General features: G+C 45.3%; 1 protein-coding gene across 1 annotated transcript in view; it reads right to left on the bottom strand.

The window, feature by feature from the left end:
- Positions 1-7,473, bottom strand: part of NSUN2 (NOP2/Sun RNA methyltransferase 2) — an 80,953-nt gene extending 73,480 nt beyond the window's left edge. Inside the window, 2 exon segments of the mRNA XM_061588399.1 lie at positions 6,767-6,927; positions 7,239-7,473. Of these exon segments, the coding sequence (XP_061444383.1) occupies positions 6,767-6,927; positions 7,239-7,310 (233 nt within the window). The 5' untranslated portion in view covers positions 7,311-7,473.
- Between the last annotated feature and the right edge of the window lie 5,966 nt (positions 7,474-13,439).

Below are 13,439 nucleotides of genomic sequence, written 5' to 3'. Positions count from 1 at the left end.
GGCCCATTTCCCTCGTTGAGGACGCTCTGCTGAGGAAAACAAGGAGAGGCTGTGCTTGTTGATGTTTCATTTCCAGCAGTCGTAGCCGCCTCAGTTAGTTCACTCCTGACGAAAAGGAGGAGAGACTGAGGGGCCAGAGAGAGAAACAGAGAGAGAGGACCTTGCTCATTCCACCTCCTTCCGTCGTCTGTCTCCTTCCTCAGTTGGCTGCCTCTCAGGGGAGTGTCCGTGCCACAGAGAAACAGTAAAACACACACAGACATTATCACTCACCTCCACAGCTCTTCACCTCCACGCTGCTGCTGCTGCTGCTGCCTTCACACTTGCCCTCCACGTGGTCTGGCTCTCCACTTAGAAGGGAGAAGGGAACTGCCTTCAACTGCGCATGTGGTACGTTATAACCCGGTCCAATGCATTTTTTAAAACATTAATTAAAAATAAACTATGCCGTTTTTTAAATTTTAACCTACTTCAGATGAAGTACTGTGTATGGGGCAAGCTCAGGGATTTGATTAGGGATACCTTACAGTCATCTCTGAGTTGTAATCAATGACAACAGATTATGCTCCACGAGCCAGAGGGAGCCCCAGCTGATGAAGCATCAAGGCCCCAGCTGACAAAGTGTCAAGGCGAGTTAAGCAGCAGAGCGAAAAGAGGGTAAGTAGCTCCCATTTATTCCATTATTAAATTGAAGTAAAACAGCTCAGAGCAATAAGTAATAAGGGCAGCCCAAGGTCACCCTGAGCTAGGAGCCAAATCCTGAAAGAACCTATATCTTAGGAGACAGATCCTAGGAGAAGGAAGCCCATAGAAAGCTAGTTTTCAACACCACCCTAGCAGGAAAGCTTCAGGGGACACTGTAAACAAGGCTAAATTCCAGTCGGAGAGAAGGGGGAAAAGGAAACTCCACCGACACATACAGGGAGAGAGTCAGCTCAGTCCTTGCTAAAAAGGGCAGCTTCAGCCTTCCTGAAACACAACCACAAGCTCTGTTTCCCTAGGTTAAAGAAAGGTCAGGCTGTTCTAGGTGGGAAAACAACAAACACAAAAGACTTGCCTGGAAGGCGCAGCCCGTTGATTAGATTAAAAGCAGCCAAAAGCTTAAACAGCCCCGCCCCTCGCTCAGGAAGGAAGGAAGGAAGCCTGAGAGAATACTAAAGAGTTAAGCCCCAGCTGATAGCCATCAGCCTCAAGTAACACATCACTGGCTGGCAGCAGTAGCTGGGAGGAACCAGCCACACATATAAAGTCAGAGCACCCTAGCGAGGGAGCCTGCTCCACGAGCTAGAGGGAGCCCCAGCTGACGAAGCATCAAGGCGAGTTAAGCAGCAGAGCGAGTTCAGCAGCAGGGCGAGGAGGCCAGGGTCCCCCACTCTGCCCGTCTGTTCCCTGACCTCAACTAAACCGCAGTCTCCAACCCATTGATGTAATAAACCTTAAACAAAACTATGCAGGTAAGAAGCCAGCAGGGGTGTGGGGGCTTTCCAGTGTTTTGTACCGCCTGCAGCATGTACGACTATCTGCCTGTTGGACAGAAGTCGTGGGTGTGCTCTCGGTGCAATGAGCTCCTGGCTCTCCGGGAACGACTTCATTTCCTTGAGGCCAAGGTGGCGGACCTGCAAAAGCTGAGAGAGGCAGAGAGGTGTGTGGAGGAGGCCTTCAGGGACGATATAGCTGTGTCCCACTCCAACGATGATAGTTCTCCTGCTATCATGGACAACGATGGTCTCGGGGAAGGAGAGCATCCAGCTGAGGAAGAGGGAAACGATCCCTTAGAAGGGACCCATTCCTTGGGGGATGAGCAGCTATCCTCTCGTGCCGAGGATATATCTCCAGGGGGTGGAGGGATCCTTGTAGTGGGTGATTCGATCATTAGGAACATAGACAGTGGGGTGTGTGATGGGCGTGTAGACCGCAAGGTGTTTTGCCTGCCTGGTGCGAAGGTTGCGGATATCGCCCGTCGTTTAGATAGTTTGGTAGACAGTGCTGGGAAGGAGTCAGTGGTCATGGTGCACGTTGGCACCAACGACATGGGGAAATGCAGCCGTGAGGTCCTGGAAGCAAAATTTAGGTTGCTAGGTAGGATGCTGAAAGCCAGGACCTCCAAGGTGGCTTTCTCTGAAATGCTACCAGTTCCACGCGCAGGACCAGCCAGACAGGCCCAGCTTCACAGTCTCAATGCGTGGATGAGACGATGGTGTCGGGTGGAAGGGTTCGGATTTGTTAGGCACTGGGGAACATTTTGGGACAAGCCGGGCCTGTACAAAAGGGACGGGCTCCACTTGAACCAGAATGGAACCAGACTGCTGGCACTTAAAATTAAAAAGGTAGCAGAGCAGCTTTTAAACTGACTGAGGGGGAAAACCCGACAGGAGCTGAGAAAGGTCCGGTTCGGAATAAACCTCCCCCCTGGGATAAAAACCAAAGAAATGATGAAATTTTAAAAGGGGTAGGCCTAGAAGTAGGCATTGTGAGAGAAGGGGCACAGGATATAAATTCAGAAGAGCAAAATTACCACAGGCCTAACCACAAGTGCCAAAGACACTTGAAGAGAGACACTGCTTACAAGTGCCTGTACGCTAATGCTAGGAGCCTCCGAACCAAGATGGGAGAACTGGAGTGCTTGGTCTTAGAGAAGAGCATTGATATAGTGAGCATAACCGAGACCTGGTGGAATGGAGAAAACCAGTGGGATACGGTTATCCCTGGATATAAACTATATCGGAAGGACAGGGAAGGACGTATTGGTGGCGGAGTCGCTCTATACGTGAAAGAAGGCATTGAATCCAGCAAGCTCGAAACCCCAAAAGAGGCAGACTCCTCCACAGAATCGTTGTGGGTGGTGATACCGTGCCCCAGGAGGGACTTAATACTGGGAACGATCTATCGTCCCCCTGATCAAAATGCTCAGGGAGACCTTGAGATGAGATATGAAATTGAGGAAGCATCCAAACTAGGAAATGTGGTAGTAATGGGTGACTTCAACTACCCGGACATAGACTGGCTGCATATGTGTTCCAGTCATGACAAAGAAGCAAAGTTTCTAGATATTCTAAATGACTATTCCCTAGACCAGTTGGTCATGGAACCGACCAGAGGGACGGCAACCCTGGACTTAATCCTCAGTGGGGACCGGGACCTGGTGCGAGATGTAAGTGTTGTTGAACCAATTGGGAGCAGTGACCACAGTGCTATTAAATTAAACATACATGTAACTGGCCAATTGCCAAGAAAATCCAACACGGTCACATTTGACTTCAAAAGAGGAAACTTCACAAAAATGAGGGGATTGGTAAAAAGAAATTTGAAAAACAAAGTCCAGAGGGTCACATCACTCGAAAATGCTTGGAAGTTGTTTAAAAACACTATATTAGAAGCTCAACTGGAGTGCATACCGCAGATCAGAAAAGGTACCGCCAGGGCCAAGGAGATGCCAGCATGGTTAACGAGCAAAGTCAAGGAAGCTCTTAGAGGCAAAAAGTCTTCCTTCAGAAAATGGAAGTCTTGTCCGAATGAAGAAAATAAAAAAGAACACAAACTCTGGCAAAAGAAATGCAAGAAGACAATAAGGGATGCTAAAAAAGAATTTGAGGAGCACATTGCTAAGAACATAAAAACCAACAACAAAAAATTCTATAAATACATTCAAAGCAGGAGACCATCTAGGGAGACAATTGGACCCTTGGATGATAAGGGAGTCAAAGGTGTCCTAAAGAACGATAAGGAGATTGCAGAGAAGCTAAATGAATTCTTTGCATCTGTCTTCACAGTGGAAGATATAGGGCAGATCCCTGAACCTGAACTAACATTTGCAGGAAGGGATTCTGAGGAACTAAGACAAATAGTGGTAACGAGAGAGGAAGTTCTAAGCTTAATGGACAATATAAAAACTGACAAATCACCGGGCCCGGATGGCATCCACCCGAGAGTTCTCAAAGAACTCAAAGGTGAAATTGCTGATCTGCTAACTAAAATATGTAACTTGTCCCTTGGGTCCTCCTCCGTGCCTGAGGACTGGAAAGTGGCAAATGTAACGCCAATCTTCAAAAAGGGATCCAGAGGGGATCCCGGAAATTACAGGCCAGTTAGCTTAACTTCTGTTCCTGGAAAACTGGTAGAAAGTATTATTAAAGCTAGATTAACTAAGTACATAGAAGAACAAGCCTTGCTGAAGCAGAGCCAGCATGGCTTCTGCAAGGGAAAGTCCTGTCTCAGTAACCTATTAGAATTCTTTGAGAGTGTCAACAAGCATATAGATAGAGGTGATCCAGTGGACATAGTGTACTTAGACTTTCAAAAAGCGTTTGACAAGGTACGTCACCAAAGGCTTCTGAGGAAGCTTAGCAGTCATGGAATAAGAGGAGAGGTCCTCTTGTGGATAAGGAATTGGTTAAGAAGCAGAAAGCAGAGAGTAGGAATAAACGGACAGTTCTCCCAATGGAGGGCTGTAGAAAGTGGAGTCCCTCAAGGATCGGTATTGGGACCTGTACTTTTCAACTTGTTCATTAATGACCTAGAATTAGGAGTGAGCAGTGAAGTGGCCAAGTTTGCTGACGACACTAAATTGTTCAGGGTTGTTAAAACAAAAAGGGATTGCGAAGAGCTCCAAAAAGACCTCTCCAAACTGAGTGAATGGGCGGAAAAATGGCAAATGCAATTCAATATAAACAAGTGTAAAATTATGCATATTGGAGCAAACAATCTTAATTTCACATATACGCTCATGGGGTCTGAACTGGCGGTGACCGACCAGGAGAGAGACCTCGGGGTTGTAGTGGACAGCACGATGAAAATGTCGACCCAGTGTGCGGCAGCTGTGAAAAAGGCAAATTCCATGCTAGCGATAATTAGGAAAGGTATTGAAAATAAAACAGCCGATATCATAATGCTGTTGTATAAATTTATGGTGCAGCCGCATTTGGAATACTGTGTACAGTTCTGGTCGCCTCATCTCAAAAGGGATATTATAGAGTTGGAAAAGGTTCAGAAGAGGGCAACCAGAATGATCAAGGGGATGGAGCGACTCCCTTACGAGGAAAGGTTGCAGCATTTGGGGCTTTTTAGTTTAGAGAAAAGGCGGGTCAGAGGACACATGATAGAAGTGTATAAAATTATGCATGGCATTGAGAAAGTGGATAGAGAAAAGTTCTTCTCTCTCTCTCATAATACTAGAACTCGTGGACATTCAAAGAAGCTGAATGTTGGAAGATTCAGGACAGACAAAAGGAAGTACTTCTTTACTCAGTGCATAGTTAAACTATGGAATTTGCTCCCACAAGATGCAGTAATGGCCACCAGCTTGGATGGCTTTAAAAGAAGATTAGACAAATTCATGGAGCACAGAGCTATCAATGGCTACTAGCCATGATGGCTGTGCTCTGCCACCCTAGTCAGAGGCAGCATGCTTCTGAAAACCAGTTGCCGGAAGCCTCAGGAGGGGAGAGTGTTCTTGCACCCGGGTCGTGCTTGCGGGCTTCCCCCAGGCACCTGGTTGGCCACTGTGAGAACAGGATGCTGGACTAGATGGGCCACTGGCCTGATCCAGCAGGCTTTTCTTATGTTCTTATGTCAATTCAAGGGGAAAAAGTCCAAACGGCTTCTAGTTTTTTTTCCTCCCGTTTTTCACTTTAACCTGTGGATTCTACAACTTCCAGAGTTGTAGAGCAAGCAATTCTGAATCCAACAGTATAAGACTTGTGTTTGTTTTGAATTGGGACTATACAAAGGACCAGAAAGGAGTGGGGGGGCATATTTTCATTTAACATGGTAGAACGTGAAAAATCCCTGCTGACTATAGTATACAGCCACTCTCGTGGCTGTATAATAACACAGACATGACTTGGCATTACTTCAGAAAGCAGCCATGCCCCTGGTCAAGCAAGTTCTGCAAATTTCTGAAGTAATACAAAGATCTGCAAAACTTTGTTTGCCAAGTATCAACACCAAAGTTAAGCCTGTGGCCCTTGAGATGTCCATGTCCCTTCAGCCCCAGTTAGCATAGCAGAGTGGTCAAGAATGATGAGATCTGTAATCCAACAATATCTGTAGGGTCACAGGTACCCATCCCTGCGACGATGCAACAGAAAAATTAACTACATTCACCACAGGCTTTGGTCTGATTCAGCAGGGCTCTTATGTTTAGTTTAAACTCCTGATCCATCATGCTGGAGGGGGGGTTGAATGGAGTAGAGGTATACCTTTGCCAGCCTTTACTGGTGATGAAGCCCCATCTGTGGGAAACATGCCAATGTGGCACCCAAACAGGACCCAGAAGCTACTGACAGCAGCATCCCCACCTGTGGAAACCCCAGTAATTGGGCTTTTGGGAGTGGTGAAGATCCTGCTGCTGTCACATAACACCAACAGGCCCAATCTAGGCCTCTTCACAGCACCAGCCTCACTGCGCAATTGCCAGGGATGTGGATGCAATGCTGGCTGCTGGCCAAGAGTTAAGACTGCACTGAAAGCGATAATTCAGCAAGTCCCTGGTTTGAAATATTTACAGGGAACTCACTAAGGGGCCTTGGGCAAGCCACTCTCTTTCAGACTCAGTGCCCCTCCCTCCACCTTTTACAACACAGGGGTAAAAAATACAGACCTATGTTACCAGCAAAGTTCTTTCATCACTTTAAGATTACTAAATAGAAATTAAACATTATTCATACATAGCCATGTTAAAATATATGTTTTTGACATTCCCCTAGAAACTTAATCATCATCAATACAAACCCTGCAGATAAAGAACACAGCAACTAGCACTGCTCACCTCTTGTATCCTGTGATGCGGAGAGTAGCTGGAAGTGGCTCCCGCAGGGCTGCCATAAACCTCTCCCACTCCCCCTGAGGCACAATGCCCAGCTTGCCATAGTAGTGCTCAAAGCGTCCATTTTCCTTCACGATCTCTGGATAGCCGCTGCCAGGCCAGCCCTAGCAGAAAAGCAGAAGAGGAAAGAATCAATAAAACCCTATTCTGCATCTTCAGAACTGCAGGCGAAGGTACACGTAACGTAATGTTCCTCCATGCAGATAAAGCAAAATTCCACGAACGCAGAAAACTAGCATATCAAGGAGATGAATCCTAGACCAGCCCTTCTCCCAAGCATACTAAAATGCCTCTGTCGTGAGGAAACATTACATAACGTGAACCCTCCCCTTGCAGAATGATGCAGTACTGTTAGACATGTGTAGATCACGTCTCAGTTATGCCCTGGTCCCGTCACACTCGGGCCTCGACTCACCCCAGGACCCCTCTCCCGCTGCTGCTGCTGCTGCTGCTGCCGCTGCCGTCTGTGGCGCTGTCTGCGGCCCATCGCACGCACAAGACCGGCAGTGCCTGCAATAGCCCGAAACAGGAGCCAACGGACGCTAACGAACCCAATAATCTCAGCAAAAATCTAAACGTCCCTACAGCGTGGCTTGGCAAATAGCTTGTTCCGTGCTGCGTTCTGTACGTACACGGACGTAACCGGGGGGAAAAGCACATAGACTTTTAATAATGTAACTCACACACTATGTTTAGATTCCGGGTTCATTTGCCAGCTCCTTTGTATCCGTGTGATCCGACGCATTTCAGCATAGCTATGTTCCTGGAAGACAATCTTAGTCGGCCACGAGCAGAGCTTGGAAAAGTTACTTTTTTGAACTACAGCTCCCATCAGCCCCAGCCAGCATGGCCACTGGATTGGGCTGATGGGAGTTGTAGTTCAAAAAAGTAACTTTTCCAAGCTCTGCCCACGAGTGATCGCCAATGACGATGACGTCTCAGGGGTCGCGTGCCCATCCCAACTTTCTTTTTAGCCTAGCCATTTCTTGTGCATTTTTTAAAAGTTGAAAACATGGCAAAACGGGATATGTTTGCTTGCAAGTCAGTAGAGTGCAGGACTTCTACTAGGAAATGAGTACTAGGTTTAGGGCTAGAAGTGAGTCTGCAGGAACGATTTAGGCTGACCTTTGCTGCAACCTGAAGGGTGTGATATGTGTGTGTGGTGGTGATAGCTTTCTAAAAATTCAAAACCAACTGCACCTTTAACTTGCAATATTAATAGCAGGCCGCATTCTACAGTTGTTGCAAATTCCTTCCCCCCCCCCCCAGACGCAGCCCTCTACCCGCTCTCTGACGTAGAGGAAGCGGACTGTAATTTGCTAGTTTGCTTATCTTCTGCCTGCCTTTCTACAGTACACTTAATGGAGGTTATGTGTGGGGAACCCAGGGTCCAGAGGGTGAATACCTTCCTCCAGGACTTTCTATCTGGCCCTGGGAAAGGCCACACTCTTCTCTAGCCTTGCTTCACGCTCCCAAGTGGTTTGTTGTCGCTTCGCTGGAACGTGTCTGTTAATGCCTCCTGCTTGTCTGGTTGGAGGACAGACAGGCGCGCGCACGCGTGTGTAGAGAGAGACTAGTCTCCTGGACAAGGGCAAAATTGACACCTATTGCTCTCTCCGCTTTTGCCTCTGCCCCCACCCACCACTGGCATGTAGGCCCTCAGAAGGTTGCCTTGAAGGTAATGTGGCCCTCAGACTGAAAAAGATTTCCCACCCTTGGATTAAAAGAAATCCAGCAGCAATCGACACCATTTTTAGGACTCTGAAAAATGTTAGGCAGTGAAAATGCAGCCAGTGATGGGGCTACATAGTAGCCCTTGGAAAGCAATTCCAAATTCTACTTTCCAGGCAAATGGCGGTTTAGGAGATGTTGTTTTTGATTACCATTTTTGTATTGCATTTTTCCTTCAGCAAACCTGCCACGGGCCCAGACTTAGCCATGAACGTTCACAACCATGCTTCTAATTCAGACAGAATGATGAAGCACAGTAGCTTGCAGACTCAGAAAAAGAGCAACCATAATGATCAAGGGGGTCAAGCTCCTTCATGAAGAAAAACTGAAGCTCTTGCAGGAAAAGTCAAAAATTTAAAAACTAAATAAATATGAAATAAAGTCAGAGTTTTAAAAGCTATGGACTGCTTCTCAGAGTTTAATGGTATTTCATATGATCTGAAAAGCAGATATCTGAAAGCTTTCTGGCTGCCCCAGTTGCTGTTCTTATTACAATTTCTTGTAATGCAAGATGAGGTTCCCAGTTAGTTTGTTCAAATGGATTATACTCTGCATCTGCAGGTAAATTCTGAAAAGCCTTAATATATAGCGGGGATATTAGTCCCTTGTATTCCTATGTGGCATGTCAACAGTATTGTAGAATGTCATGAAGCCATGAAATCTGGGCTGTCCACTGCTAGTAAAAGGTATAACAAACTTATCTAATTGTGCCGTGTGCATTGGAACTATGATTTTTTTACTAGCCTAAGTGGCTCTTAACTTATTAGTATATTACTTTTTTTTTTCATTTGCTCATGAGTGATCTCCCAGAAACTCCACAATACAAGATGGGGGGTTGGTTTCGTTTTTTCTTAAACTGTCCAGAACAAGCACCAGAAATTCAGTTAGAATATTTCTACCCCATTTTTCCTTCTTCAAGAAGCCAAAAGGGGCTAACAATAAGAAACAAACAAAAATACAGTAAAATCAAGACAATAATCCAAATAATAAAAGTCAATAAACTTTCTACTGAATGCCTAACAATAAGAAATAAACAAGAATGCAGGACAATCAAGATAATGATCCAAATAATAGCTATCAATAAACTTTCCATTCAATATCTAAAAGGAAAAACAGTTCAGTTAATAAATATAATGGCAGAAGAAAGAGCCAGCCAAGAGTCCTTTCATGCCTTTGGCACCAAATAAGCTTCATGGCTAAGTGAAAACTCCCCAGTCATGTCGCAGTCTGACACTAAGCAGAACATCACCCTGGTCTGATAGACTTCTGAAAGGGGGCAATAGCAAAGAAGCAGTCAACTCAGGTGGAGACAGTCTTTGCACACTTTCCCTGTGTCTTCTGTTAATGTTTCTTGATTTGTGGCATAATTCCCATCTGTGAATTTTGTCAGTTTTATAGCTCAGAAATTGGTGTTCTTGGCAGGACTGGCCCAAGATATTTTGCTGCCTCCCAGGGAAAAGGACAAAATGGTGCCCCTCCCATTCATTATACCAAAGCTGACTGGACTGGTAGTTGACTCTTCAATACTGGCAACGGGATAGCATCCTCCGCTGCACATGAGGGCAACAAGCTAGTTTACAGGGAGCATAACACAATGTGTGGCACACATATTTCTAATCTCCATCAGAGGGGAATGGTCAGAAGGTGAGGATGAATGGCCAGATGAGCTGCCACTGCTGCTCCAGCATCTGCTGCCTGAGGTACTTGCCTCATCTTGCCCAACGGTACTTGCCAGCCCTGGTTCAAGACCATTCCCCTAGAATATAGATTTATTGATTTATTAAATATATATCCCACCCTTCCCCCAGGAGTCTAAGGGAGCAAACAGGCAATAAAACACTAAAAACATCTATAAAACACATTAAAATAAAACATCTTAAAAACATATTTAAAACAATCTTTAAAAACATATTTTTAACATCTTTAAAAACATCTTAAAAATAATTCCAGCACAGATGCAGACTGGAATAAGGTCTCTGCTTAAAAGTCTTGTTGAAAGAGGAAGGTGTTACAGTAGATGTGAAAGAGACAACAGAGATGGTGCCTGTCAAAGGGGAGGGAATTCCAAAGGATGTGTGCCACAACATTAAAGGTCCACTTCCTTTGTTGTGTGGATCAGACATCCTGTTATGGTATCTGCAGGAGGTCCTCACCCGCAGAGCGGAGTGACTGACTGAGTATATAAGAGATAAGACAATCTTTCAGGGATCCTGGTTCCAAGCTGTCTAAGGCTTTACGCATCAAAGCCAGCACCATGAACTTAGATTATTGCCTAGAACAGATTCCGAAGTTTGGATTTTGTGGCTTACTGCATCGTTCCCACCTGGTCCAATATGGCTTGCGAATGGAGTTTATTTGGACTGCTGGACAGCTGGCACTGCAGGTCATTTTTTCCAGAATACTATTTATATTGCCCAGAATGGGTATCAGAACATTGATTTGTGGAGGTTTTCTGGTCTGTTGCATGAATCCCTTCTAGTATGTATAACCTGTGAATTTGGTTGGTTTGGCCAGGTTAGAAAGTGGGACATTTTTCCAAAATACCATCAACTGCCTAGAACAGATATCGGAATTTTGTGGCATATTGCATTATTCCCATTTAATCTAATGTGACTTGTAAATCTGGTTCGTTTGGTTAGTTTGGAAGTTGGTGTTTGTTAACACGCGTGTCTGTTGGGAATCTGAGTGTGTGAACCTGCCACCCACATATCCCATTAAACAAGCCTCCTTGAGAGGAGGGAGATCTACTGCTAGGGATAAACCAGACACTTTGCCCTGAAATGTGCCCAAATAGCATGTGCATAACCCAAGAAATGTTGTTTCAAACCAGGCAAAGCTTTCTTTTCTTCAAAGAAAGAGATACAAAACTGGGTGCTTAGCAGAGCTTGGAAAAGTTACTTTTTTTAAACTACAACTCCCATCAGCCCCAGTTAGCATGGCCACTGGATTGGGCTGATGGGAGTTGTAGTTCAAAAAAGTAACTTTGCCAAGCTCTGGTGCTTAGTAGCATTAATTCTTAATATCCTAACCCATTCATAACTCTAAACTAAAGAGACAGACGGTCCCTACTGCTATAAGAAACAACAGGTAGCAGAGATTACCTATTTTAGGCCCTACGGAGTGGGCATGGAATGCAGCTGCAGAATGTGAAGAAGTGCTAACCAAAAAGCAGGAAGGAATCTCTCCGCCTCAAGTTTTGCACTGACACAGACTCCTCTCCCAACTTGTGGCCTGAAGTCCTGTGCTCTGTTCCGCAGTGGTTCGTAACCTTTTCCACTGACAGCACCCCTTGGATTTCCAAAATATGCACTCGCACCCCCTGAAAAAAACAGTTCATTTTTTATTTTTATTTTAATGTGTGTTTTAGCCTAACTTAGCTAAGATAAATGACAGTTTTCCAAAATCTTTGGTTGGGCCTCGCACCCCTAGAAAAACTGTCTCGCACCCCCGGGGGTACGTGCACCCCAGGTTAAGAACCACTGTTTAAGAGCATAGTTATAGATGTTGGAGCTCAGATTGCCCGCTTGGGTCTCAAACCCCACTCTTAAATACACTTTTTTTCTCTTACACATCAAAGTGAAAAGGAGGGGTCTGGGGTATGAGGTGATCTTATGTTGCATATGTACTTCTTGCTGACACTGAGGAAAAAAACTAGTTCTGCTTTCTAATGCCGTTTTTTAGACAATAGGTTTGTTCTGCTGGGCGTGAGGGAAATCTGCCAAGAAATGTTTTAATTCAGAGCCTGCATGTTCCTCTGAAAGTGCGAAAAGATGGCCCTTGCTGCTTGTCCTCATCTCACAGTACTCAGGAAGGCACAACAACTCAGAAAACAGGATGTGGATGGGAAATATAGTCCAGAATACTCCAGGGCCTTGCCACTCCTTCAAATCAGAATGAACCAAAGTGGGGATACTCCAGAACATTCCTAACATGTTCCAGGCCATTTTTTTCAGAATAACATTCATTGCTCTGAACAGGTATTAGAACATGGTTGCTGTGGATGTTTTATGGTTTATTGCATCATTCCTATCTCATCCAATGTGACTTGTGAATTTGGTTAGTTTGACAAGCTCAGAAGCTGGTGTTCCGGCATATTTTGTTCTGTTCCAGATGAGCTCTGGGTGTGAGTTAAAATACATATAATATTGAAAAGATTCAGTTCTAAAATATTGGTTCAAGTCTCTCTAACCCACACCCTCCTTTTGGGCAGTTTTATTTATAAAGGGGGTGTTCTGGCCAATTCCATTCTGACATTTATACTGTCTTGTCATTTCTGCTACTCTTTGTTCCTGGATGGACATGGTCAGGCTGGGAACAATACTTGCCAGGGCCTGCTGTTGTTATTTGCCCTGCCCCCCCCAATATTTTTCCTGGGCTGGCACTCTGAGCAGCACCAGGCTGCTCAATCTAGCCACTATCTTAATATATCATACCTCCTTGACCTAGTATTGCTCTGGGGCATTGTGGTAAAATAAAAGGGTGGCTAGAACCATCATCCCAGTGCTGTTTGAAATGCTGCCACCTCAGCCAGGTAAGCTTGCCAGGACCCACTGACAGGAGAAGGGGCCCACTAGAGGACACTTTGCCTGGGACCCCCTCTAAAATGGCCCTGGCCACAATGTTACCTAATCATGTTTTCTAAGGTGCTTTACTCCAAGGTAGAAAACAAGAAACAGTACCAAGAGCAAGAAGTCCAATAGGTATTGTCACTCTAAAATTTTCCTTATTTTTTAAGGAACCACAGCGACCTAAGTATACACCTCTTTTTCCTTCTGTAGATCAAGAGCCCCTGGTCCAATATAATGAGAGAGACTTGGAGAACTGCATTCAGCCTCTGGGCTGGAGTTTCCTCAGCTCTGTGATAAAAGCAAGGGGAGCACAGATT

Source organism: Rhineura floridana, chromosome 1 (genome assembly GCF_030035675.1).
Source record: "Rhineura floridana isolate rRhiFlo1 chromosome 1, rRhiFlo1.hap2, whole genome shotgun sequence".
In the NCBI taxonomy this organism is placed as follows: Eukaryota; Metazoa; Chordata; class Lepidosauria; order Squamata; family Rhineuridae; genus Rhineura; species Rhineura floridana.
The sequence above is the reverse complement of the archived record's forward strand: the minus strand, read 5'-3'. Positions and strand labels throughout refer to the sequence as shown.